General features: G+C 30.1%; 3 protein-coding genes across 13 annotated transcripts in view; 1 reads left to right on the plus strand and 2 right to left on the minus strand.

The window, feature by feature from the left end:
* Positions 1-10,878: 10,878 nt before the first annotated feature.
* Positions 10,879-12,413, minus strand: LOC130894880 (gustatory receptor for bitter taste 66a-like). The gene is made up of 3 exons (XM_057801904.1): positions 11,559-12,413; positions 11,180-11,269; positions 10,879-11,101 (listed from the first exon to the last, which is right to left on the minus strand). The coding sequence occupies exons 1-3, from the start codon at positions 12,411-12,413 to the stop codon at positions 11,024-11,026; spliced, it is 1,023 nt and encodes a 340-aa protein (XP_057657887.1). The 3' UTR covers positions 10,879-11,023.
* Positions 12,414-16,780: 4,367 nt separating this feature from the next.
* LOC130901533 (zinc finger Y-chromosomal protein-like) lies at positions 16,781-19,644 on the plus strand. 2 transcript variants are annotated; one of them, XR_009060298.1, is made up of 3 exons: positions 16,792-17,692; positions 17,796-18,103; positions 18,678-18,799. XR_009060298.1 is itself a non-coding variant. In XM_057813025.1 (2 exons), exons 1-2 carry the CDS (start codon positions 17,994-17,996, stop codon positions 19,129-19,131), a joined length of 564 nt encoding a protein of 187 aa, XP_057669008.1. In that variant the 5' UTR covers positions 16,781-17,993; the 3' UTR covers positions 19,132-19,644. The 2 variants fall into 2 exon arrangements, 1 of the variants encoding a protein (XP_057669008.1); XM_057813025.1 differs by having other exon boundaries at positions 16,781-18,103; positions 18,678-19,644.
* A 2,185-nt stretch (positions 19,645-21,829) lies between these two features.
* Positions 21,830-26,809, minus strand: part of LOC130901638 (uncharacterized) — a 35,089-nt gene continuing 30,109 nt past the window's right edge. For all 10 annotated transcript variants that reach the window (XM_057813925.1, XM_057813506.1, XM_057813763.1 and 7 more), the window contains one exon: positions 21,830-26,200. In XM_057813925.1, coding sequence (XP_057669908.1) covers positions 26,052-26,200 — 149 coding nt within the window. In that variant the 3' untranslated portion in view covers positions 21,830-26,051. The remainder of the gene's footprint in view (positions 26,201-26,809) is intronic.

Genomic DNA, 26,809 nt, shown 5'->3' on the forward strand with positions numbered 1-26,809 from the left:
ATATGTGTGCTTGCTAGGTGGTTCTATGGAATTAGGCCAGACAAAATCCATATTAATTCAAAAAAACTCATTTTTCGCAGATGTGTATTTTTGTATTACACTTTGTATTTATGTTGATATAAAATGAGACAGGTCGGATTATTAATATAATAATATATACCTTATCAAGTAAACATACTGCTACATTTTCTACACAATTTTATGGTTTTTGTACTTAAGCCGTTGTACTTTCTGAACCGTTCTCTTACATCATCACTCTATCAACATATGAAATATTTTAATAGAAGAACTACGACTTTGTCTATCAATGTGTCACAACAGTGTGCCTTGATCAAAAATATCATTAGTTAATTAAGTGAGAAGCAGCCGAAAATTAAAGAATGTCCTCAAGTAAAAAAGAAAACTAGAGCCTTTTCTATCGATAAAATAAAACTTGTCCCAATTGAAAAAAAAACGAGATATCAATAAAATTGTATACTTTACTTCATTACATTTAATCCAGATAGTGTTTTCACAAACGATAGAAGATTGTTTCAAATAAAAAAATTTACATAGCAAAGAAGTTGATTACCATAGTTGAAATCTGCCTTGAAAGCAAATACAAATTGTTCCAAGACATAAACAAATTCATTTCTCATAATAATTTTGTAGACTGGCCTATAATATTCGATATGAGGCACATAGTTGAATGTATGTATCGCAAACGGTAAGAAATTTTGACTTTTTTCACCTGGTCCCGTTTTTAATTGATTCATGTTTTTTACCAATTTTTTTAATCTCAATATACTCAAATCTTAAAGAATTCGGCCGAGGTGAGCAACTGTCTATGCATGAATTCGCTCTCCACTATTATACTGAAAAATTTGCATTAAAATTGTGGTTAAAAAAAATAACGGTAACTAGACCTGCCAATCATTATTCTTATCCGGAATTTATAATTTTTTCATATACATACATCTCATAACCAAGCCAACTTATCCATGACATGAATTCTAGGAAATGTGGACTTAATCATCGAAACCACATAAAATTCATTTTAGAAGTTTTTGTCTAAAAAATGTTAGGAATATAAAATAGAAATATTATTCAATAACAAACTTTATAACTGGCACAGTCAGTAGGATATATGTAAATATTTTTTTAAGATAACTGCTTATTATTTCTGCAATTATTAAGTGTTTAATCAGGAAATTGCTATTGAAATAGCCGTTATAGATAAACAAATCAATGGATACTAAAATTAAATTATATTGATCTACGGTAATATAAACGACACAATTTGCTAACAAGAAAAGATTTGACAAGGTCTAGTCTAATGTTAAATTGACCGACCAAAAATTTACAGAACGAATTTTTTCTTTGAATGCTAGAGAATATTTATGAAACGAAATCTCCGGAATAATAGAAACTTTACAAAAATATCGAACAATAATGAATCGAGAAATTCATAAATTATTGTAAAACATGCTAGAAAAATAAAAATGATCGGAAACCTCCAAATGTACAGTTTAATATGACTTTTGAATATATTCTTATTGATGTTCTCAGAATTTCTCATACATTCACAGTTCATCAAATGTCACATTGACCCCTTCGATCTTAACGATTCTACTACGTTATAATTAAAACAACAAGGAGGCTAGCAAACAAATTCATAAACCACTTAGTAGCACAAAATAAGCATAATTAATAAAGTTATCAAAAAGTGTCAAGAGCCTGTCGACTATTCGAATCAAAAAGTACAAGAGCAGTAAATTTAGCGATTAAAAACACTGCCCTAATTTAAAAAAGCAGAAATAATTATTGGAAACAAAATGGGATGCTTATCACTAAAGTATACTTAGAAAACCTCAAATTAATTCGGATGTTTTACAGGGCCAAGGTGAAGAGAGCACATATATTGATTCTCAAAACAATTTTAAAAAGTGCCAAAGAAATAAGTGTGACACCATTAGAAAATTCGAGTTATGTTTTTTACCGTTTTAGAATAAAATACAAACCAGCAGATATTTTTTAGTAATTTTATTTTTACTTAAAAGCCTGAAATCTAATCCACTTTCCTATATAATTGACACGAATATCAACGCACATTTGACTGGATGCTGAATTCCATTTTCAAATAATTCTGCCACCTATCTTAACAACTATTTCAGCACCGCAATTTTGACATCGTCATCGTTGTTGTGACGTTCTCCGCACAGGTTTTCCATAAAATTGAGGAACATGTGGTAGTAATTGGACATTAGATTGAGCCTCTAGAAAAGAATGATTAATGACGAATGAAATCCACTGAACAAATAAATTTTGGGTTCGATTAGGTGCATGTGTTACATAGCACGGAGAATCAAAAAAGCCACCAGCAACACTGGTATGAACAAGATTCTACTTCAAGGGACAAATTTTCAATACATCTTTTCAGTGAACAACTCCCGATCAGTTGCCACGTCATGGGAAACAACATTCAAGAAGAGATCACGAACAAATAATCAATACCGGAATACCTAGTTATAGTTCCAATATAATCAGTAACTATTACATCCCTCCACCGACACAACATAATTGCCAAAGTTCAACTGAGAACACTCACCAGTGTTCATACTAAAAAGGTACGAAATTTCAATTCAATATGTCAACACTAACCGCATGAAACTCTGTAAAAAATTCCAATGGTCTTTAAACCCAAAAATATATCTAGCTTTTTATTCTGAAGAACAGGATAGCTTAGAGGATTATTATGTAGTTTTATATGACACCCAGTCTAGGAAGCATAGAATTATCTCGAAAACGTTTCTCATATAATTGATTACCTAAAATTAATTCAATAAGTATGTACTTATCTAGAATCTTAAAAATACATCCCCGAGTACTTTTTTGAAATTTTTGGTAGCAGTTCGCTGACTCATGGTACATGCATATTTTAGGCTGCAGTTGCCATTATAATTCGTCACTTTATGATTCAACATTTATACTTTGAATTGATGATTATTCAGAATTGCATATTTTTTAGTTTTAGTTAGATTTATTTTAAATTTATTTTTAGTATAGGAATTAATAAATAATAAATGAATTAATGATATTTTAGACAGAGAATTTTGTCATCTAAATATAGTTTCTAATGTCTTATTAAAGCATCTGTTCAAAATGCCACTTTTAGTGAACGAACCCTTAATTGGAGAGAGAAGTAATATTAAATAATAGTATTATATATTCAGGTTAACATGCAGAAGCATATCCACTATTACCGATAAAGTGAGATAAAAATATAATAAGTAATTTTAAATTCTTGGTAATCTTGAAGTGTAAAATATAATCAATTGATCAAAGATTGAATATCCAATTTCTTTTTTTTCCATTATCATTAATTCAAAATAATTATTTTTCCTAATCGAATTCAATGGTAATCGTGACTTGATTACATGTTTTATTGTTTGTACCTTGCAATCAGTATAGTTGTAATTTTTTAAGCCAATCTAATGATTCATTCGGGTACCTTGCAGGTATTTAAGCCGGAGATGAACTTGTCTCAAGGTAAAATGTTTAATGTTACCGCAAATTTACTAATTGTCTAGATGTATCTATCAGCCCTGCTCTCTAGCCTAAGACTTGATAATGAATTTATCAAAGGAAACCTTAAGATCTACATTCGAAAAATAATTCTAGGACTATCGAAGTATCCTTTTTATGTTCATGTAATTTAGCAGAAAGATAAATTACTCATTACATGTGACACAAATATTCCTGTACAACTATTGATTAAAAAATTGAAATATTTTTTCGGAAATCTATTTCATACTTTCCTGTATTTAAACAAAACTCCATAGGTTTGGTTACTTTCTGTTTGTAAATAATAGTATTTGACAGATTACTACGAAATATCAAGCAATAATTTTTCTAGATAATAATAGAAATTACTCCATTTTAAATATTTCCAATTCCATAGGAATTATTCTCAGTGGTGGACGCAACGCATAGCGTTATCTTGGTGACACGCCTGCTCTTCGAGAGACCAAAAAAAATTTAAATTGCTCTTTCAAAAAGGTTGCTTGCTCTTTTCGAAGAAATTTGAAGTAAAGAGGCTCAATTAGGTTCAAGTATGTGGAGAACGCTTCGACATTTTCTTGGTCCGTGCTTGTTCAATAATTGTCTTCATTTTTAAATCTTGAAGTTGCTTCATATATCTTATATCGTGATTTTTCTGACACTCTTAAATGCCTCGAATTATTCTCAATACTATTTTAATTTCATTGATAGATTTCACGATCAATTTTTCTATATGTTCTTTCAAGCCAGCACTTTTGCTCATGGCTCATGCTTCCATATGCGATTAGTGGATACGATGAGCATCCCTACCTTTCATAAGGCAGCTTATAGCATCGGAATTTACGTTAATAACTGAGAACAAGCTTGATAATTTAATGACCTCATTATTTTTCCCTATTGTCAATCATGTAGGAACAATATGGCATTATAATCACCTCCAATGATGAATCTGTCTCCTAATGTCTTGAAAAATCCTTAGAATCGCTCCTTCTATCTGTGTGATATTTATGACTTCGTAATTCAGTAGCTTATGAAGTTTATTCTACTATACTACTTTGATGGACGTGACGCCTATCTTGCTTTTTATACACATCGGCATTTCTAATCTTTTGTCTATTAACACGCTACAGCAGACGCTCTCGGAACTTGACCTTTGTCTAATGAGACGTTTATTTTGAGAGAGGCATGAGTCACATTTCAAAGATCCCTGTTAATAATAACATTGATTACAATTTAATGGTATATTTTCTTTTTTTCTTCAAAATTTGCAATCAAATGCTAAGACCGTTAAGACTTTTTTTGCATTTAAGATGGATAAAATGGCAAAAGTTACCGTTTAAAAAAATATCAAGGTGATGGTTATCGACTCATCGAAAGAAGAAGAAGAAGAGAGAGAGAAATGCTTTTCTGTCAAAAAATTGTTACAATCTGTAGACAAAAGCTTGTAAAAATTAAAAAACGAAGCTTTGGACCAATCGCTCACAATTATTCGTTTCCGCTTAGCGAAAAAATAATTGTTTTATTATAAAGGAGATAATTGTATGTTGATATTATATGATTTCTTCCTATTTTTCAAAAAACTGTGATCTTGGATATATTTTATCGAGTAGCATTATTTTATTAAAATCACTTTTATATGATGTCAGACGTGATTAAGGTAAAACATACTCATTAGCTGAAATTCAGTAGCTGTCAAAACGCATTAGTTTTTTATAAAAATATTCCCAGTGAAACGAAAATGTTTGAACTCTGGAAAAATGTGATATAATGATTTAGGATCGGTTTTTCATCGCACACTTTATGACTGATCTCTCTTTAACGTTAGGAGACTTTCCAAAAAATTACTCACTAATGGCAATAATGCTCACACACTCACAAAAATAAAGTATCATGCGAACATTTCAATATAAAAAATCCAGGTCAAATTCTACTATCAAATTTTATTGATGCATTGAAAATTATAAATTTGAGGATGCATCAGCTCAGTTTTTTTGTAAGAATTGGTAAAATACTAGCATGGCACCGTTCATTAGTCAAAAGAGAAAAAGAGAGCTCACGAAGAAGGTCACATAGAATAATGGTAAGCAATATACGTACAAAAAAATTTGCAAATTAGCATTTTACATGGGAGTGGTAATACTAAGCGTTAATGTTAATAAATTATATGAGATATTAGATAAAACTTTATGCATAGGGTATGATTTCAATGCAGAATTTTCAAATACTGCTGACATATATAGTTATAATGTACAAGAAACTTTAACAACCATTGAAGAATTTGTATGTAGAATATGTAGTTTTGAAAGCATCAATAATGTAAATGTAGAACGAAAATTTAAAACCAGGTGTTTTCATATTCAGAAACACAATTTATGGAGCGACAGTAGTACATCAACAAGTCCTGCGTTTATCATACATTGCTCACCTCGAGTCATGGCTATCTGCCAGTTTCCACTGATTGTATAATGGGAACATGAGAATTATGAATACAATTTCAAAAGATTTGTCGGCGATGAATTTTCACTAAATATCAGCAGCATTACGAATGTCTCCAAAAAAAAGCATAATTATATTTGTAATCATGTTCCACTCAATAAAGCACAAAAATTAAAGAACTTAACAAGATGGAGAAACTAAAAAGGAAGAAAGAGCTTACGACTTATTGGATGATAGCATTGAAGAAACCAAGAATGAATCAGAACCAGTGTAGATTTTTACGATGATGATTGGAAGAAACTGATATTTGATATACTAATAAATATGATTTTTATATTAATTGAAAACTGTATTATATGCATATAAAAAAACCGAATATTTTAGAAGACGTAATGGCGCACGTAGACGACTATGAGAATTTCGGGAGGTTGTATATTCAAATCAGTCAAATCAGGGAACCATGAAACCAACCTGTCCGAAATAAACATAATAAAGTTCTAAATTTTAATCATCACAATAATTATTATCCAAAAAATAATCAACACAATAATATTAAATATGATAACAATAATTTTAGTAATTATCGTGATAATATTCATTATCAGAGGCCTAATTTTGCGACTCAACCAATCGACATCCAGCCTCAGCCTCAGCAACCCCGATTATAGCAAACTATAGTCTATTTCAGAAAGGTGTAGAGTAATAAAATGGGGAATTCCTTCCAGTTCGGCTCAATTTCGGTGTCGGCCATAGGTAAGGTCTTGAAATATTGTGTAGGGATTACTTAAGTAGTAGATTATACAGTTATTTTGCCCTGAGGTGGGGTGGAAGCTAATGCCGTCCTCACAGCGGGCGGGTGCAATGCTGTGAATTTGTGTGGGATTTTCACCCACTAAACCACCCTCCTTCTTCCTAAATCCTTGGGAGTTGTGTACGGGAGGACAACAAGCTGTCATTTCATCAACGTACCTCCCCTCTTTCCTTTTTTCCTAAGTTTTCATCCTTGAGTATTCATGTCCTCTTTTTCCTTTTTGGTCATCACGTCGGTCATAAAATTCGTTACCGCCTTCCAGATTTCCTTACTATTGATAATTTTTCCTATGATCTCACCTGCCAGTGGCAAGTCTCCTATTTGTTCTTTAAGTTGTTTTCTCTTCTTACTCCATCGTACACATTCGTAAAGGACATGGTCCGGCCATTTGTCCAAATGTTGTACATGTGTCGTCCACGGTCTTACGGATCCTTTTAGTAAAGGTACCGAACGAGCCATGTCCCTTAAAAATCTGCGTAACGTAGTAAGAAGTGGTTCCGTGATTACACGTGACCCAGCTTCTTATGTCTTTTATTAGTGTTTTCGTCCACTCGGCCTTTGTTTCCAACCTATACCACTTCTTCTGCCACTTTTTTTATGTTTTTTCTCTTGCCATCCTTCTATTACCGGCTAGCCTGCCTCCTATTGTATATAGGAAACATATCTCGGCTATCATGAGATCAATGGGTGGAAATCCTGCTATGACCTGGACTGCCTCGGCCGATACGGTCCGGTAGGCAGCGGCAACCATTTTCAAGCATTTCTTTTGCGCTGCCATTAATCTTTACAGGAGAACACTGCGCGTCACTGGACACAGAACTCTGCATTTGCAATACCAAGGCCCCCCCAAATTCGGCATCAGCCTCCGTAGTTGAGCTTTTTATTTGCTTTAGCGACCGCGTATTTAATGTGTTCCAAAAAGTTAAAGTTTTTTGTTATTATAATTCCTAGGTATTTGATTTTTTTCTTAGCCACGACTCTTTGTCTTTCGACCACCATCTTGAAAGGACCGTTTGTGTTTCGGGGTCCTTTCACGACTAGTATTTCCGTTTTTTGCGAAGCTATTTTGAGTCCGTTAGTTGTAATCCAACGGACCGCGAGAGCCATAGTCCAACTCTAGGATACCATTATACATTATGCTCCACAGAACTGGTCTAAGGACTGAGCCCTGGAGAACACCAATTGAACACCTGTGTGAAATGATGCCGGAAGTCACCCCCCTGTCGCTCAAGTAGTTCAATATGTATTTTGTTAAGTATGGGCTTATTCCTTTATCATTTAGGGCCTTGACAATTCTATGCAATTTAGCGGCATTGAAAACATTTTTGATGTCTATAGCCACAAATACACCCCATTTGTGGCTAGTATTTTTTACAGTTTCGTACAAATCCTTTATTTTAGACACCGTTGATCTTTTGGGTCGGAAGCCATGCTGGTGCGAGAATAGAATGTTTTTGTTTTCAATCTACTCAGCTAATCTATTATTTAATCTAAATCTAATTAGTTAATTAGGCATATAGGGCGATAGCTGCCTGACTCGTTTGGATCTTTTCCCTCTTTCGGAAGTAGAACCACACATAAACTTCTTGAAGTGAAAGACTCAGTAAAACCATGGTCATTACTACCGAAAAATTACATACATGAAGTTCTTCTAATATGTCTCCGTCTAGGCTATACGCGACTGATTCGTAGCTAATTATTTCATACGAAACCTGAACCAAAACGTAGCAACTGCAATTGCAAATTGACTATAAAACACATAATTGCAGAGTGTCCATCTCTTAACTCAGAAAGATCATCATCAAATCTACCACTCGGAACAATACGTGAAATTTTAGAACCTAAATACTATATTACTTACCTTAAAAATTACCTTAAACAGATCTCGATCATAAACTTAATTTAACAAATATTTATAGATAAAATATTTAATTTTTATTGAATCGCTAATAACCAGTATACTGTTGATGCGAATTTTGTAATAAACAAAGTAAAACGCAAACCTTCAAACACATCGATTTTGGAACAAAGTGACTTATGGGGGCATTATGATTACGCAATTTAAAAATGTTCTGGAGTGTTTGAAGTACCTAAGAGACTACTATAGATCCAAGGATTGTCTATAAAGATTGAAGAAGTGTACATAATTGATAATATTGCTGCTAAAAGCAAAAAAAGGATTCACAACACAACTTATTTATTTGCATTAATCTGACTCATGAAACATTATAATCTGAAGTTCTCACAGAATCATTTTGTAGTTTATGTATAAAATACATTCCATATATGATTCAACATTGGTCATAATTATTATTGTGCTTCAAGGTATGTTGTGAACATCGTGTGAGGTCACGTATTTTATTTAATAAGTAATATTGAAATTTTTTCATTTTCCCATACGCAAAAAAAATGATAGAACAAACCAGTAATTTTGTTGATTGGTCAGATATATTTAACAACAGTTCATTACCATACTGATCAAGAAGATCTATTTTAATCACTTGAAAGTTTTTCAAACATTTTGTTTTCATTCAATTTTAGTTAATATAACAATAGAGATAATATAAACGAGGGAAGACGATTTACAGAAACTGGTTTTATTTATGACGCTAATTAATTGAGTGATTTGTTGATCTTGGTTTTTGTTTTATTCACGTTTATTGTGCTTAAGTGTTGCAACCAAACATGAATAGAAGTACGCTCTTCGTTATAAGTCTTCATTTTTCTGGTAAGTGTTCTAAGCAATGATGTGGTAGTACAAACATTTGCCATTTATGAACTTTGAACGTTTAAATTTTTAAGATAACTTATTTTCCGGATACAGAGATGAGATCATCTAATTAGTTATCACCCATTTTTTTCTTTTCGTTCGAATAATCTTACGTAACAGAATTATCAACAAGGTAAACAAAAATGTCATTTACAACGTGATAAAATCAATCAATTTAAGTGTAGACAATAGAAAAGAAGCTCCAGCAATAAACTGATGAATGTCTTTATAAAACCTAAAAGTTATTCAAAGAATAGTGATATAATTAAGCACGAGGCAACTTGAATAGTATAAAAAAGAAAGGCAACCTAAGCCAATTCTTGTTAAGAGCTAGTTAGTTTGAAACTGCTTAAATGAATCAATATTTACTCAATCGATAATTATTCTGTGACGTTTATGACATTAGGTTAGTTGGCAAATTTATTCCATTGAATATATAGTATGATATATGGCACATGCGTTTTAAAATTTTAAACTTAACTATCATTCCTCAAATATCAGATATTGTTAGTTATATAGTTTGCCACAAGCTACAGAGCGTTTATAATTCTGAACTTAAATATTTCCAATATTCCAAAAGTACAGTATACTTTTCTATTTCATGACAGTTAAATAAATATAAGATAATCAAACTTTTCAGCTGAAAACATTAAATCTTATGGAAATATTTATGCTTACTTCAGTGTTATACTTTTTTTTTGGGCCATATACCTGATGAGGCGTAAGGAACGTCTCACACTTCTACGAGGGATGTATTTTCCAATTACCAGATAGACGGAACCTACAGTTTAATGAAGTATACGAATATCTAAGTTGAGGCAGAATACTATGGATGGTCCATTTTATTCCCACCAACCTGTCGGAAGAGAGAAAATTTCATGACCCCAGTTGTCACATTTTGTGATTTTAAACATCATATTCATATAAGCGAAGAGCGACAAAACAGGGTGTTCCAGTGTGTCTTAAGTACGACGCTGTAATCTCATTTTTTAGTAGTCTGTACATACAAAGTCAAGTAAAATTCTTAAATATTTCTCTTAAGTTAAAAAGTAGAATAAAACTCACTGATGCCATTCTTGGACCCCAAAAAATTTCGTAAACTAGAACTTGGTAAAACTTTTTCTGGGAAGAAAATACTCCATATAATGATGAAAGAGCAATTTGGTGGAGCAATTGGTTGGATAGATCTATTAATTTCCACAGAGCTTTAAAATATTAAACACCATATTTTGAGGGATTTTTTTAAATAAAATACATTTATTCATACAATTTATTAGATAATATCTTCAATATGATAGCAATATTAGTATATAACTATGATAAAGTTATTTGATTAATATATTTTTCCACAAAACTGAATTACGCTTAGTTTTCTTGTCTATTGTTGAATAAATTCTATGCAAGCTTATCACGAAATAACTAATACATGAAGTATGGCCTATACAATATGAAATGGACATTATCATCTACTGTCCCATTTGTTTCCTAGCTGCAAGGTCAAATTGGATAAACGTTACTAAGTACACAGTTACCGCGCCGACAATCTGTAACAAAAAAACGATATATGTTATCATTGGATTTAACTTAACATATTGCCATCTTATATAAGTCAAATTACTCACTGATAATAATAAGGAACAATTTATATCAAAGAATCCACAAGCAGTTATATCGAATTTCTTATGCAAAATATGCAAAGAGAAGAAATTGATCTAAAAAATAAAGTGGACGCATATTAATATAGTCAATTTAGCATATTAATATTATACGTAAAAGTAAGATAAAATTCATATATATATATATATATATATATATATATATATATATATATATATATATATATATATATATATATTTCTAAATATTTTTGATTTTAGGTCACTTCTGTTTCAAAATTAGTTTTTATTTAGTCTAATGACATCACACCCAACATATGTCATATTTTTGATTTAATTTTTAATTCCTTTATATATTTTTAAGTAGTTGGAATGATGGTCTTACTCTTTTTATTAATGTCTTGTTAGTCCTGGTGACTGGTATTCTAAAGATGAGTTTTCCGGTCCGTTTACATTCTGATATCGTCAACTGACAAATGATTGTTGTAGCTAGCAGCTGGCCACCAGGATGTATCAATGATAACAGCGGAACTAGTAAATCTTGTACAGAATTTGGTTGTATGAATTCACCGTCGATATAATAACCGAAGAAACAGTTATACAATGAACTGAATATTGAAACAAATTGATTTGTGATAATAAATAGTAGAGAAAATGAATAGATGCTGCTCAGTTCTTCACCGATATTGAGTATGTCCTCATATAATTCTTTCAGACTTTCTACTGTATTAATCATTTGTATTTCTTTAAGTGAGCTAAGAGAATTTGGATATGGTATTCTTTCTTTGGATAATTGTGTTATGTTAATATTCACAACACAAAGCTTATGCCAAATTAGACTCATGTGAATTACAAATCTTATCAAATTCACATCAAATATCTTCGTAATACTAAATAGTAATACCCATGAACCGAAACAAATAAACCATTCCTTGCTACAAATAAGCATATAACTAATTAGAAAGTAAATCCATGAATTAAATGTACAAATTATGCAGGCATAAGCAAATCTTCGAATTAAATCATAATTAATCCATCTAGGATGATTTCTAAGCCGACTATCAATATCATAAAGTTTTTTAATAACCATAGTTATACGATTTTCAAATAGTAATCCTGTTAAAATAGAGCCGACGGCAGCAATTATACTTGATATCCCATTCAATATATCTCCAGCCTGAATAACAACATTCTTTTTTGGATCAATTTCAGTAACAAAATTCATTGCAGATAAAGACATTGTGATTATAATAGATATGCACCAATATAATAACCTAAAAAATTTTCGTTTTTTACCATGATTATTATTACTTAATTTTGAAGACGCTGAACTGAAACAGAGACCGAAAATTTGACCCAACACCCATACTGAATTTGTGCTGCTCACTACATTGTCATTTTCAGACATTTTTAATACGAAAACTAATACTTCTAACAAACACTTATAGCGCAATATTTACATTATAATTGATGCATATAAAATTCAATAGGGTAGCTTCAAAACAAACAAACAGTTTGTCATGTGGTTAGTAATTTATCAGAAAAGTGACATGTGATTGAAAATACATCACCGCCCCCAAAACCACCAAATACAGGTCTGATTTTCATGTTTTATAACTTTTCATTCCATAAATAATTTTATTGTTTTCTATTTATTTCAAAACTCTTCCTTCTTTCAAGGTTGCTCGTCTCTGTTGGTTTCATTTTCAGTGTGCATTCAGTGATATCATATGATTACTAAATGGAATTATGTTTTTGATGGGATAAATGTCAATATATTCAATTTCTAAGACTGCTTGAAACTTACTTAATTTCATTTTTATCGTTCTTTTCTCCAGTTTTTCAAAGTTTGGTACATTTTGAAATGTAGTTTTACCTGAGTTTGTGTTTTCACTACCACTACATAACATTTTGAAATATTTTTTCTATGGCTATAACACAAAACTGCTGTTTCTTAGCTGTTCTTGATATATCAATAAGGTGTATGGTATGTCTTCAATTTAATTTCCTTACCTGATTAAACAATGACTTCATTGTGTTTTAGTTGTAATTATACCCAATAAATCAAATCTTCTAGAGAATATTCAATTTCATGTAATGAAAGCTCAATTTACTTTAATTATATAGTTTTGTAACCATCAATATTGTGAATAATTAAATATTTGTTTAAAAACTTCTAAAAAGAATGAAAACAACGTTTTTATTCAATGTGTAATTACTCTTTTTATTGTACCTAATTGGAAAATTTGAATAACATTAAATTGAAAGTTCATTTTATTTGTTACATATCATTTCGCTATTATCTATTAAAGCCGTCGAAAAAAGTATAGTGTATAGCTCGCATGGAATGCTAAGCCTACGGCTCATGCTGTACACTTCACACTATCACTACTTGCTTCTTAAAAAATATGCTATTGATTGTCTCTTGTCACGATTGTCACACAACTTAATAATTTTATTTTAAAATGATGCCCTATGGCCTTGAAGTTACTTTGATTTTTTGATTTGTTATAATTTACGGATTATCTATATTACCATCAATGTGATGTTTCCAGACAATCTTCTAGTGCCACAATTATTATTATTTACGTGAAAGAAAAAATTGAAGTAAACGAGGAAAAGTTACTTAAATATTATACTAAAAGTGCTCCCTCCCATGGAATAATTTTTGAGTGATTCTCTACTTTTAAATGTGTCTATATGACCACGGATAATGATGTAGATTCGGGACCGTCATCTATTGCAACTACTCCAGAAATGCTTAATAAAATACGTCCACCTGTACTAATCAATTGTCAAATGAAAGTAGGGTAGATATCTAATGATGTAAATATTCCAACTTAACGTGCATGCAATACCTCTAATGAAAAATTACATATGACAAAAGTATCTACAAGGTGGGTGCCGAAATTGCTCAATACTCAACAGATCGCTCACATCAAAAATATAATAAAAAAACGAATATTTTTATATCTTAAAACAGAATCTAAGTGACTTTTCTTATCGACGTATATAGTCTAAAGGAAATTAAGCTGAAAAATAAAAAACTACAGTAAAGTAAATTTTTCATTGCATAGTCCATCTTTCGCGAAACCACCCTCGCACGTATTTGTCCGTACACCTATATATTTACTTATTGATAGCTGTGGTTATTTATTTGATTGTGATTATGAAAATACTGCCATAGAGATTTAAATGTATTCATGTATTCGTATGTTGAATTATTTTATGAAACAAAAATATAATTTTCAAAAATAAGCGTTTCAATCAATATAAATAAAAGATAATATATTATTCACATATTCATGTAAACTAGAACACTGAATCCTATGATAATTTCTGCAATACAAATTATTGAAATGGCTAAACGTTCCAATTAATTGCATATTTAACATGTTTTTAAAATTTAGTAAAGCATCATGTACGAATTATTTTAAATTTATAGCAATATGTACAGTTTCATCCTATATATTTTTTGATATTCCTAAAAATGTACCAATATATTTAATATCAATGTTGATTTTTAAAGTAAATATTTCTTTTTCAGCTTTAACATCTATTTATACAGCGTCGATACTCACAGATGGAACAATTATAGAGATAGGATCTAATGAGCCAGAAAAAGCGGACCGAATCAATGTAAATCAAAGATTAAATCCTTTTATTGGTAGTAGAGTACAAGATGGAAGGAGACAATATCAAACAGTAGTGAATGGAAATCCCGTCACTATCGAAATTATAAGAGAAGATCAGTTAAATATACCTGGGCAAATTGAACAAAATCCAAATTATTGGCAGCAAATGCAAAAACGTTTTCCGATCCAAACCAATCAACGCAGTGTTATTGTAACAAAAGAAAATTCACCTTATCCAAACATAGAAATTTATGATGTTTATACCAACCCCGGTACCAACAGTAACCCTTATCCCATGTTTCCCAATCAAAATATTAATAAACTTCCAAATAATATGCCCTATCCTTATCCCTATAATAACTTACATTCTACAAGGCCACCTATAAATTTTAATAGAAATTGGGTTCCACCTTATAACTCTAACCAATATCCAAATGGCAATTATTATCCTAATCAAAACCAAAATGAACACAATATTAACAATCATAAAATTGGTGGATTTTATAATGACATAAAAGAAGGCGGTGAAGAAAATATCAATTTAAGCAAAGTTAATAAAAATCCATATAATCAGAATGAACAAAACCATAATTCAACAAATACAGATGATACCAATACAAAACAACCCGCCGAAGATAATAACAAAAATAACGTTGCAGGATACATTGACCAATTTCCCATAATTTTATTGAATAAAAATGAAATAAGACGATAATATTGATACAGCCTCGAAAATTTAAGTTTTAATTGCCTATTACTTGGATATGATGAAAAATATTCCAAAATCTCATCTTTTTTTGTTTTTTTTTACTAATAATATGAATAAAATATTTTTTAAAAGTTGTTTTAGAATATCACCCAAAGATGGAAACCGTATATTATGTAAGAAAAAAGGTCTCCGTTGATTATTCAACTTTTAACTATGGAATTACTCAAATGTTTTGAAACTTCTCATACCTAAATGTTTCTCAGTTGTTTAACGTTTCGTTCTTATTTAGTTCAACTTTCTAAAATATTGTCTTATGAATTGAGATATTTCATATGCAGCTTTAGTGTAACGTAAAAGATGTATATTGAGATTATTATTCTGTTTACTTGAGAGATTATTATATATAACCTGTTAATAAGCTGAAAATATCCAACATTAACTCTATTATAATTTGATTCACATTTGTAACTATAAGCCTTCAAGAGGATCTAATTGGAAATATTATCTAAAGGATATCAGTATTTTCAAATAAAATATACGTCTTTTAATTATTGTAACTCTCTAATTTCATAGTTTTGTAGGTTGTTTGGATAAAATAATAAAACTTCGATGAAATATCACATTTATATGTATAACTTAACGTTTCGCTCCTTCCTTGGAAGACGATGAATACATAAGTATTCGAAAGCTTGGAAAATATATTAAAGTTAGTCCACTTTGGTGTTTCCTTGCCACGTTCCCAATAAGAAACCGCTCATAATATAGCTGGCAAAGTCTTCGTTGCAATTCACATATATATATATATATATATATATATATATATATATATATATATATATATATATATATATGTATATATATAGCGGTTTCTTATGGGTAAAGTGGCAATGAAACACCATAATATACATAAGTATTCGAGAGCGAAGGTCTAAGAAATCTTCATATTCTGGGCTCGATTAAATATTAAATTACCTTAATGCAAATGTTTATACTAAAGAAAATTACATTCCTTTGAAACAACAAAATGTACATCAACGATGGTTACATGACTCACAAACTTACCAAGAATTAAATGCATATCTGCCATTCCTGCAAATGTGAAACATTTAAACCAGCGTACAGAAAGTATTTTTCTTAAGACTCTTGACATGCACAATAAGCGAAAGTACCTATTGACAGTATGTAATTGCTAAAGAAATTATTTGTTATTTATACATCAAGTTCTATAACGTAATTATGTAATGCTTTTCAGTATCTAACTAATCATGAATTATTCACCTGCATTCACACTTCTTCAATACGACAATATTAAGAACAATATGTATAATAAAATGGAATGGAAAAATAATATGCGACTCGGATCCACACTCATGCTTAGCGGGTATTTCCCGCCTTCGTGCGCGATTTGCCTGCGATACGCGCGCGAATGCGAAAACGGCTTGAAAATAATACTAATCTATTGAGTAATTTAGTGGATTCAAACTGTAGCAGGGATATTTTGGTAGGGTTACTTTTAAAAATAAACTGAAATTCTACGGCATTCATTCTAAGTAACTATATGTAATTGGTCCAAAAATTTTGATAATGATAATCTGTTGAATATTTTGGCGATTTATAGATATCAAATACATGCTTCAATGCATTAATTCAACAATACATTATGAACAAGTTCGAATACGATATAATTGCATGGGATTCACCGTTAAAACTTGTTTTGAAAAAGCATCAAAGTATTTGAAGTTGCCAAACATATTCACATTATTCATTCATATTATTCTATACACAAAGAAGTACTAACTATCCTCACTATATTTTGAAAGTACCTATATCAGAAAATAAACACATAGCATGTAATATCATAAGATCCACTAAAGAATCATTCATCCTGGCAACATTGATCTACAGATGTTATAAATGTCTAAACAGTATGCGCGCCAAGTAGAAAACTACGTTCGAGAAATGTATATAGCCGTTAACAATGTATGTATTAATTTACCTTGTAAATGTACGATAGTTGTCAAATAAGACTCCAATTCAATAATCTTTCTGTCTACTTAATACTAGTATTAAAGCTTTTAGTATCAACAGCTACAAATTGATTATCTAATTAATCCATTTTTCTCAATTCTAAAATAGATTGTACATTTATCTACTTTTTGACATTTTAAGATCTTGGTAAGTATAATGTACACTTTTTAACGAATGCAAAAAAATTATATTGATACATTTGTACGGGATGCAATTGAATTTACCTGCTCAATAAAACTTTATTTCACAGCTGTATTACAATTGATATCCAAAGAGTAGTTACCAAAAAAATAAATTTAGAGAAGAAAAAATACACAAAAATTATTTCCAATCGTTGAAAGAAGTAGAGGAACACAAACATTTTTCTAATACATATTACAATACTGAATTGTGTACTAAGTATTAAAAGAATAAGCAACAATTCAAATGTAAATCTAAACTGATTATAATGCAAACTGAATTTTTCACCTGCAAATATTGTGAATGTGACTTAACTTCTAAAGAATATTTGAATTACCATGAAAGATACTGTAAGTTGAGAATGGAACGAAAACATAAGTAAGTGAATTAATTAACCTCTTACATACTTGTTAAAACAAAATACCATGTCCTGCAGGAATGTTTGAGTAGGGTCAAACTTTACTTTTTCTCCACATATTCATTTGCTTTTCTAGTTTATTTGAAAATTTTTCTAAAAATCTCATTTTCATTGCATCTATAGGAATTAATTGTGTTTTGTTTAATATACATGTCTCATAACTGTAAAGTCTCAATTTTGCACACTTTCAGTTCTTCTGTATTTAGTGTGATCCATTGTATTGGATATTATTTTACTTAGACCAATTTTCCATCTTCACATCAATTTTCTGATTTAGCAATACAATTAAGTACTCTTTTTATTTCGAAGATGTTATAAATTCTTCCTTTCTCAATTTTTCTTTGTGTTTAAGTTCTATGTACTTAAGTTCTATGTACTTTATATTCATTTATTGTTACTATACTGACAAATTTAATAATATTTCATTTCTATATTCATTATTTCCAAATAATATTGAAAATATTGTTATAATTTTGCTTCTCATTCCATATTCATGCCATGTTTATGTATTATGAATAAAGCATTTTTTTGTAGGTCAGATGAGGATGTTAAAGTTGATAAAGTATACAAATGTACATATTGTGAATATTCAAGTAAATTTTCAGGTAATTTAAAGAAGCATATTAGTGGTAAACATGAGAAACAGAACAAAGGAATGTTTAATTGTAAAATATGTGGTTATAAAAGTTACTGGAAATCAAGTCTTCAACAGCATTTTAAAATTCATGAAGAAAGTAAATTTGGATGTGTGAAATGTAATATTATGTATAGTCAGAAACAAAATCTTTATGAACATTATATACAAAAACATCCTGAAAAATATGCTAAGGTAACATCTAGAATACATCAATGCAACTATTGTACTTTTAGAACTGTTTGTAAAAGTAAGTTACATCAACACAAATGTCTCAACATATTTGAAAAACAAAAACAGAATAACAAAAAAGTTTCATGTACTCATAACAACTATTCTACTAATAAGGAATAATATTTTACTGTATACATACAAATTCTTGATGACAGAAAGATTCCTCTAAAGAACATTATAAATGTTTTCAATTATGTTGAATATAACTGCTACATTTGTTTTTAACAAACCATATTAATCAATATCTCAATTTGTCAGTTATAAAATACAAATACAGATAATGCCCTTGTACCACAACACCAATTCTCGTTTTTTCTTGTAGTTTATTTTTCTGAAAATTTGTTTTCAAAAACTATAAATGAAAATTTACTACATTGTTTTCAGTTGAATTTTTATTTGTTTCTGTTGAGAATTTTATTTTAAGTTGTGGAAGTTGGAATACCTATTTTTCAATCAAGTTTTTTTAGTTCCTATTAAGAATACATTATAAATTATAAAAATGTATATTATAAATTATGAATACATCTTTTTAGTTTATCTGTTCCTAGTGATTTCAAGTTATTATAATATTTAATTAGTTCATATATTTCCATTAGATGTTAAAATATGGCTAAATAAATTGTTAAATAAGAACCATTAGATTTATATCTTCAAACCCATTATGCAAATAAATACACGAAGATCTTATTTCCAAGAGACCACAACAAAATAAGAAAATGTACTTACTCAAAAGATTATTCTATATACTTATAAGCTGAAAATATCCAAGAAAAAATAATTGACCACAAAATATTCGGTTTACATTTATAATTATGACACCAGTATTTTCAACTATGCCTTTAAAATAATGTAACCATAAGATATCCATTGCTGTGTTTGGAACACCGGCATTCAAAAATGGCTATATGATACCACCGATAATACGGCGTATTGGTATAACATTTTAGGGATTTTCGAATCCTGCGTCAGATAGATCGCGTTCGTTTAACCCAGAATTAGATGTTTATATACACAATAATTATTAATGAGCAATTGATAGCGATTTACTCACTTACTCGTTTTTTCTTGTAGCTGGTACATTTTTCTGAAAATTTGGTTTTCAAAAACCATAAATGTTCTCAGTTGTATTTTTATTTAATTCTGTTAAGAACTTTTTTTAAAGTTTTTATCTGTTTCCAGTCATTTCAAGTTAATATTATAATAATATTTAATCAATTCATATGTTTCTATTAGATGTTAAATAATGGGTAAATAAATTGTTTGGAAGAACCATTAGATTTATATCTTCAAACCCAATATGCAAATAAATGCACGTAAATTTCATTTCCAAGAGACCACATGAAAATAAGATAACTTTGAAATAGGCATATTTTTGAAAACATTCTATAAGGCACTCACTATAAAACTTTGTTTTTTTTTTTTTTGATGTCCCATCTATTTATCCAAAGTGTTTGTTGATACATTTTTTATTCTTTCATTACCTTCGACATAATTACCATCATATTTTTAAGATGTGAATGCATTTATGTAAATGTTCGAAGTTCATTTTTATTTTTAATTTATTAACTTATTTCTGTCTAGAAATCTTTTGCTGTAAATAATTTCTATAATTGGTAGGATATACTTCTGAGTAGTTTATATACTTTCCTGATTGATAATTTTTATGCATTTGAAGTACATTGGATTTCTGTTATTGGACTTATGGAACACAACAAAAAAAAACTAAATAGACCGCAACTAACGAATCCTCCTATCTGCACTCCTTAAGGGCAACGGACAAAAAGAAGCCAATATAAAGCCAATGTTTTTGCCTCTCATATATTGCAGAAAAACTTGGACGCTATTTCTTTGTGGTAAAAACGTGCGAGAATAAAATTAAATGAAAATAAATCTGTTCATGTTACCTACACACAACTGAGAGCTCCCTGTCCAACTGTAATATTAAACGGGCATCTTCTGCCGCAAAGAAAGAGTTTAAATTACCTTAGAATTCATCTTGATCGACGAGTAAGCTAGAGCATACACATACTAACCAAGAGAAAGCATACTGTACTGGTTAATAGGTCAAAGACCCCAACTAACAATCAACAACAAGGTTTTTATACAAAGTCACACTAAAACCCAACTGGGATAATGATATTCAACTATGAAGCACTGCATATAGCAATTCTAGACAGATTTCAGTCAAAAGTGCTTTTTTTGTTAAAAAAAATTTTTTCTGCCTCTATTCTCACTTTTACTTGCTTCATTATATCTCATTCGTACATTTATGCTACGTACATTATAAATATATAAGACATACATGATTAATGCTGTTGATACATTTTTCTGTGTCGTCTCCGTCAGTATTTATTTTTTAAGTTATCATTCCATTCCTGAATCAATTATCATTAAAATTTTATTATGTTACATTACGGTCTTTCGTGAGCACTATTTTTTTACTTGAAACGTTAATTCTGGTTATTTGACACTTTCCATCCTTATCAAGAGGAAAAGGAACCAATATTTTGGGTTTCGAATAATAAAAGCTAAGAGCAAGTTTCTTAAAAGAGGTTTAGATCAACTGATAGTCATATATTGAGATACGATTTAATGATGGTTCAATTTTAAACTCAATCCAAATTATTCCGGCAGTTTTCTTCGATATTACAATACAACAAATTTCTTTTTTATTGCTATAATATGAATTGAATGCGAAATAATGCTCTGTTATTTCATAATAGATCATAGAAAAAAATTTCTTTCATTATTTTTTGTAACATTTATCCCATTTATATGGCAATCAGTTAATGCAAGGTAAAATTTGGAAATAAAATAATTTGTAAAAAAAATTTATTGTATAAAATAATCAAAACCACTATAAAGATATTTGAATATGGAGTAAATATACACATTATCACATATTTAAAACCAAACAACAAGAGTAATTATAAACAAATATAATTAATAAAGTGATGTTAGATTTGGGTGAATTATTGTAATATAATACATAACTATATAATGGACAAAAAATGTGAATATAAAATAACGTAAAATACATAAGCACAATAGCTGATAACGTATCTTTGGTACTTATTTACGGTTTAGCAAATTCTGTTGGGTAAATTTGCAGTATTGAGACATTCACGCCTGTTATAATCAATAGTAAAAGTACCAATACCCATACCATCGATGGCAGAGTTGAGTTGTATCCTGCGAATGTACCTACCAAACTACGTTATTATACAGCAAACCTCTAAATACAGTAGGTGCTTATAATATATGCCACAATAATTTTTTCCCTGTAACTATTGAAACAAACCGTGAAATCACAATCCTCAAATTAATCTTAACCTAGTCAGAGGTCCAAGAAAGTTATAAGGAAATGTTCTTCTAATGTTGTACGCCACTTTTATGCCCAATTATCATCAATTAAATGCAAGTTCAAAGAATTCAAGTGTTAGGTTTGAATCTGCTGAATTTAACAAGAGCCAATAAATTTAGTTTTTTCACTATTAAATTGGGAATTAATATACAAATATTGGACAATTCTGAAGACTGAAACTTTTTGATCACAGGATACGATAAATTACTATTATTTTCAATATTTAGAAGATGTAATAATCGAATTATAGGAACTTGCAGCAAGGAAGAGTCTAAGTAAGGAACGACATAATATCATTTGTGGTGAGTGCTATACTTCTTATATAATTGTCTATGGCGAATTTTAAGACAACAAAAAGCACAAGCACTGGTCAGGAAACATTCTGAAATTTTTTAAGACGAAGATAGAAAGCTCCTAAAGATGAGCTCCTCTATTTTATATTTCCATAAAATCACCCAACGAAAATATTGCACAATTTATCACCAATAAACTTGCACTAGCTCACAATAAAAACATGTTTTTTGTCAAGGATTCTTTTGATTTTGCGTTGTTTATTCAAAACTGTCAATTACCAACCAACTATGTAATCATCAGTTTGATGTATCACTTTTTACATTCTGGTTGACCTAGTAAAAAGTTCACTTCATCACATTGATAGTCAATCCAAAAAACCTGCAGATTAAACATAAAGCAATTTTTAGAACTCGTAGATTTCGTCAATGACACCTCTTTTTTGCTTTTAATAATCAATATTACAAAAAAATTTTTGGAACACCTATAGGAAGCCCAGTATCACCCATTTGAGCACAGTACATCAAGGTTGATCTGCAAAAATCCAACAGATGTGTACCTTTCATAGACACAAAACTAATATGAACGAATGACAACAAGATAATCCTTGACTAGTACGTAAAACCTACCAGTTCTGGAAGATATCTTAATTTTAAATCAAATCATCCATTCAAAATGAAGATATCCTCCAAAGAAATGGATATCCTATTGAAAATGTGGATTCACATCACTAGCAGTCACACCCATAATGAGGTAGGCTATGATTATAATGAATAGGATAGTCTTTGGTTCTATTTCATGCATTAAAACTCTTTTTGAAAAAATTAGCAAGGAATTCAAAGAAGAAACAAACATTAAAATTGCACATAGAACTGCAAAACCACTACCAATACTTACAATAAGATATATGTACGAATGACATCTCAAAATAATTGCACTCATTGACATTTTAAGCCTAACATTTAAACCATTCATTACCTAGACAACATGAAAGGACCTACTACTAGTAATTTAAGTTGAATGCAAAATTCACAAATGAAACGATTACAATCCCATTATATCTCGCATATTTTACTGAAAATATTTATTTTTGAATCTAATATATCAATACTGCATAATTACTACATCAAAAATTCTATCAACTTATGTCATTTAAAACTAGAATGCTTCCATTTGATCATATCGAAAGATGCGAAAATGAGGTTCTTTTTCACTGAAACAAACATTTTTTTGTCTCATAGGTGTTAAAGATGAAGAAATATCTGTATGATAATAATAAATCAATCAAAATAATCCACAGTGAAAAAAAGAAAACTCATTATGGGCAACTTTCAGCTAGGCATTGAAGTATTTAATTTTTGGGATGTGATTGCTTATGTGAATAACAATGAATATTGTAGAAAAAAGGTTGTAGAAATTAGCTTAAAAAGAGAAAACGGGGTTTAAAATAATAAACTCATCACATGTGCTAAATAGTCTTACAGAGAGTAATGAAAATTGATAAAAAATGTGATTAAGAAAGTTGAAATATTAGATATAGAGGTGGCGAAACGGGTTGAACGATAGAACAAGGAGGAGAAACGAGACAAACTGGCTGAAGTAAATAGAGAAAAACTTGTGAGGACAAGTATTGCAATATTGAAATACAGGGTCATACAGAGAAAAAGTGAAACGAGGGTGAGTACTTTGTGCAACTGATTTCCTCTATTTTCAAAAACATCCAGTATCTTCACATAACTGAGGGCCACTTTACTTTGATGCTGATCATGTTAAAGAAGATGTAAAAAATTTAATTCAATTCAGTGAAAATTAATTTCAAAGTTTCCTTTATGTACGTATTGAGTTAGTTCCATGAGTTCTTGGACGCATATAGTAAATAAAGTGCGTTTGCAATAATCTTTATGCACACGTCAGTAATAAGTCTCAACAAGCTTTACGTAAATTTTTAACTTGCTTCTTCAATCCATTTAATTATAGTAGAGCTGAAACGACCCTTCAGTCCAGTTGTCTCAAATTGAGTTTCGAGCTGTGATAAAGAAGAATTAAATCCAACACAAATTAAAAATACAATGTTTATGGTAACTAGTGTCCATCATTTTCAACAATTAAAAATTGGTCTAAGTAGTTTTGTTGTGAATGATTAGACTATGACACACGTGCGGGGTCTTATAACGGTGACTACTCAGAAAACATTGAATTAATGGAAGAAAATGAAAGTGACAGGCACCTAAAAGCAAAATAAATTGCAGTACAGACCGGTATTTCCAAAATAAGTGTTCTAGGGATCCTACATGGGCTTTTAAATATGATAAAAATTAGTGAAAATTAGGGGTGTCTAGGATTCTCAGCGTAGCGTCGAGTAGAATGTTGTGAGTTATTTTTAGAGCATTGCCACGAGGACCAAAAAAGTGTAATCCATCAATTGTAACGGGTGATGAAACTATGGTCTTTACTATGATCCAGGATCTAAAAGAGATTCCATGGAGTGATATTGGAAAGGTAAGCCCTTGCCAAAAAAAAACATAGGGCACGAAAAGCACCCAACAAGTGATAGATAGAATATTTTGAGGTTGTGAGGGTATCCCTTTAATTGACTTTAAGGAATCACCGTGAATGCGGCTTAGCTTATTAAGGCAGTTGCGTCAAAAAATTATTGAATAAAGGTGCAATAACATAAGCCGGAGTGTGCTCTTGCTTCATGAAAGTAATTCAGTCGCTTTCTAAGCCTACTGTATACGAGCATACCTTCACAAAGATTGAACTGAACTGAAGGCTTAGTTAAGGTGTAAAAGATTTAATAGCGACGATGTCAGAGTGTACGAACATTTTGACTCTAACATGCATCATATTTTTATGCGACATAAAAGCATTAGTCAAAAGTTTTGCAAACTGTGTGGAAATAAAGCGAGAATATATTGAATAATAGTCAATGGTCGAACCTCCAATGGTAAGTATTTTCTTATTCTTCTTATGCAATGTCCGTGATCAAACAACATATTACTTTAACTGTGTTGTGCTTATCACTTATCCCAAACAGAATGAAATTTGAATCCAAATGCTTATATTGAAAAATTGTACTAGGAAGACTACTATCGCTGGTTTACCATTGCTTTCCGACAGATGGCGCGTCTCATTTGTATTTTTCTTTTTTTAGCACCATTCTGCTCGACTTCGGCAGACATCCTTATGCGTTTGATTACAAAATGTTAATTGTGTGATTTATAAAAATTGAATTTAAAAGGACATTGTAAATGATAGTGACAAGTTCAGCCATCTACGAAATTATTCAACCCTTACCAGTTTTCTGCATATGAAGCACATTCAAGTTATTTTTATATAAATTATTCAAATGACACAAACTGATGCCCTATACTATAAAACAAAATTAATACGTTTTATCTCTATGTTTTTTGGTTAACCTTCGACCTATATGTAAGAGAACAGATCCTTGACGAATTTGTTTGAAAACATTGATTGCTTCTTTGTGAGAACATCCATGAAGAGGTTTGCTATTCACTGCAAGAATTTCATCACCTAAAAAGATAGATCAAAAAATTATTATAGTTATAACTTACCCTGCTCTAACTGCACAAACTACTAATTTAAAATATAAATTGAAAAGCAACTTTGAACACAGAAGTAACTTTATTATTATGTGTATAAAATAACATAACTTAAATGGCATATACTAATTTTAAGAAAATGTTTAGGTTTGTTTTTATTCATAAGTTTTTAAATAATTTTATTAAAAATACAAATATGCCTGAGCTAATATACCTGATATGAAATAATTTGTAAGTTTTTATTGAAAATTCGACTTGCTTACAAACAAACAAATAAGTAGCGATAGCTTTTTATTACTTTTTAGAATATTTTTCATATTTCCCTCTTGTTTTTCATTCCGATGGAGCATCTTGAAACTTGTTTCAGCAGCTCTTGATTTCAGGAGCTGCTGAAATACTTTTTGTTTTAGGAACCACCTTACATCTTAATAAATCTTTTTCAAATACATCGACTTTCCTGTTTCCATTGCAGGATTTTGTTTACATAATTTCATAGTACTTTCGAAAATAATATACTTAATATTTATCAAATAATATGACATACTTAATGTTATTATTATATAACAATCAAAACAGGTTT

The sequence above is a fragment of the Diorhabda carinulata genome, chromosome 1 (assembly GCF_026250575.1).
Source record: "Diorhabda carinulata isolate Delta chromosome 1, icDioCari1.1, whole genome shotgun sequence".
Taxonomy (NCBI): Eukaryota; Metazoa; Arthropoda; class Insecta; order Coleoptera; family Chrysomelidae; genus Diorhabda; species Diorhabda carinulata.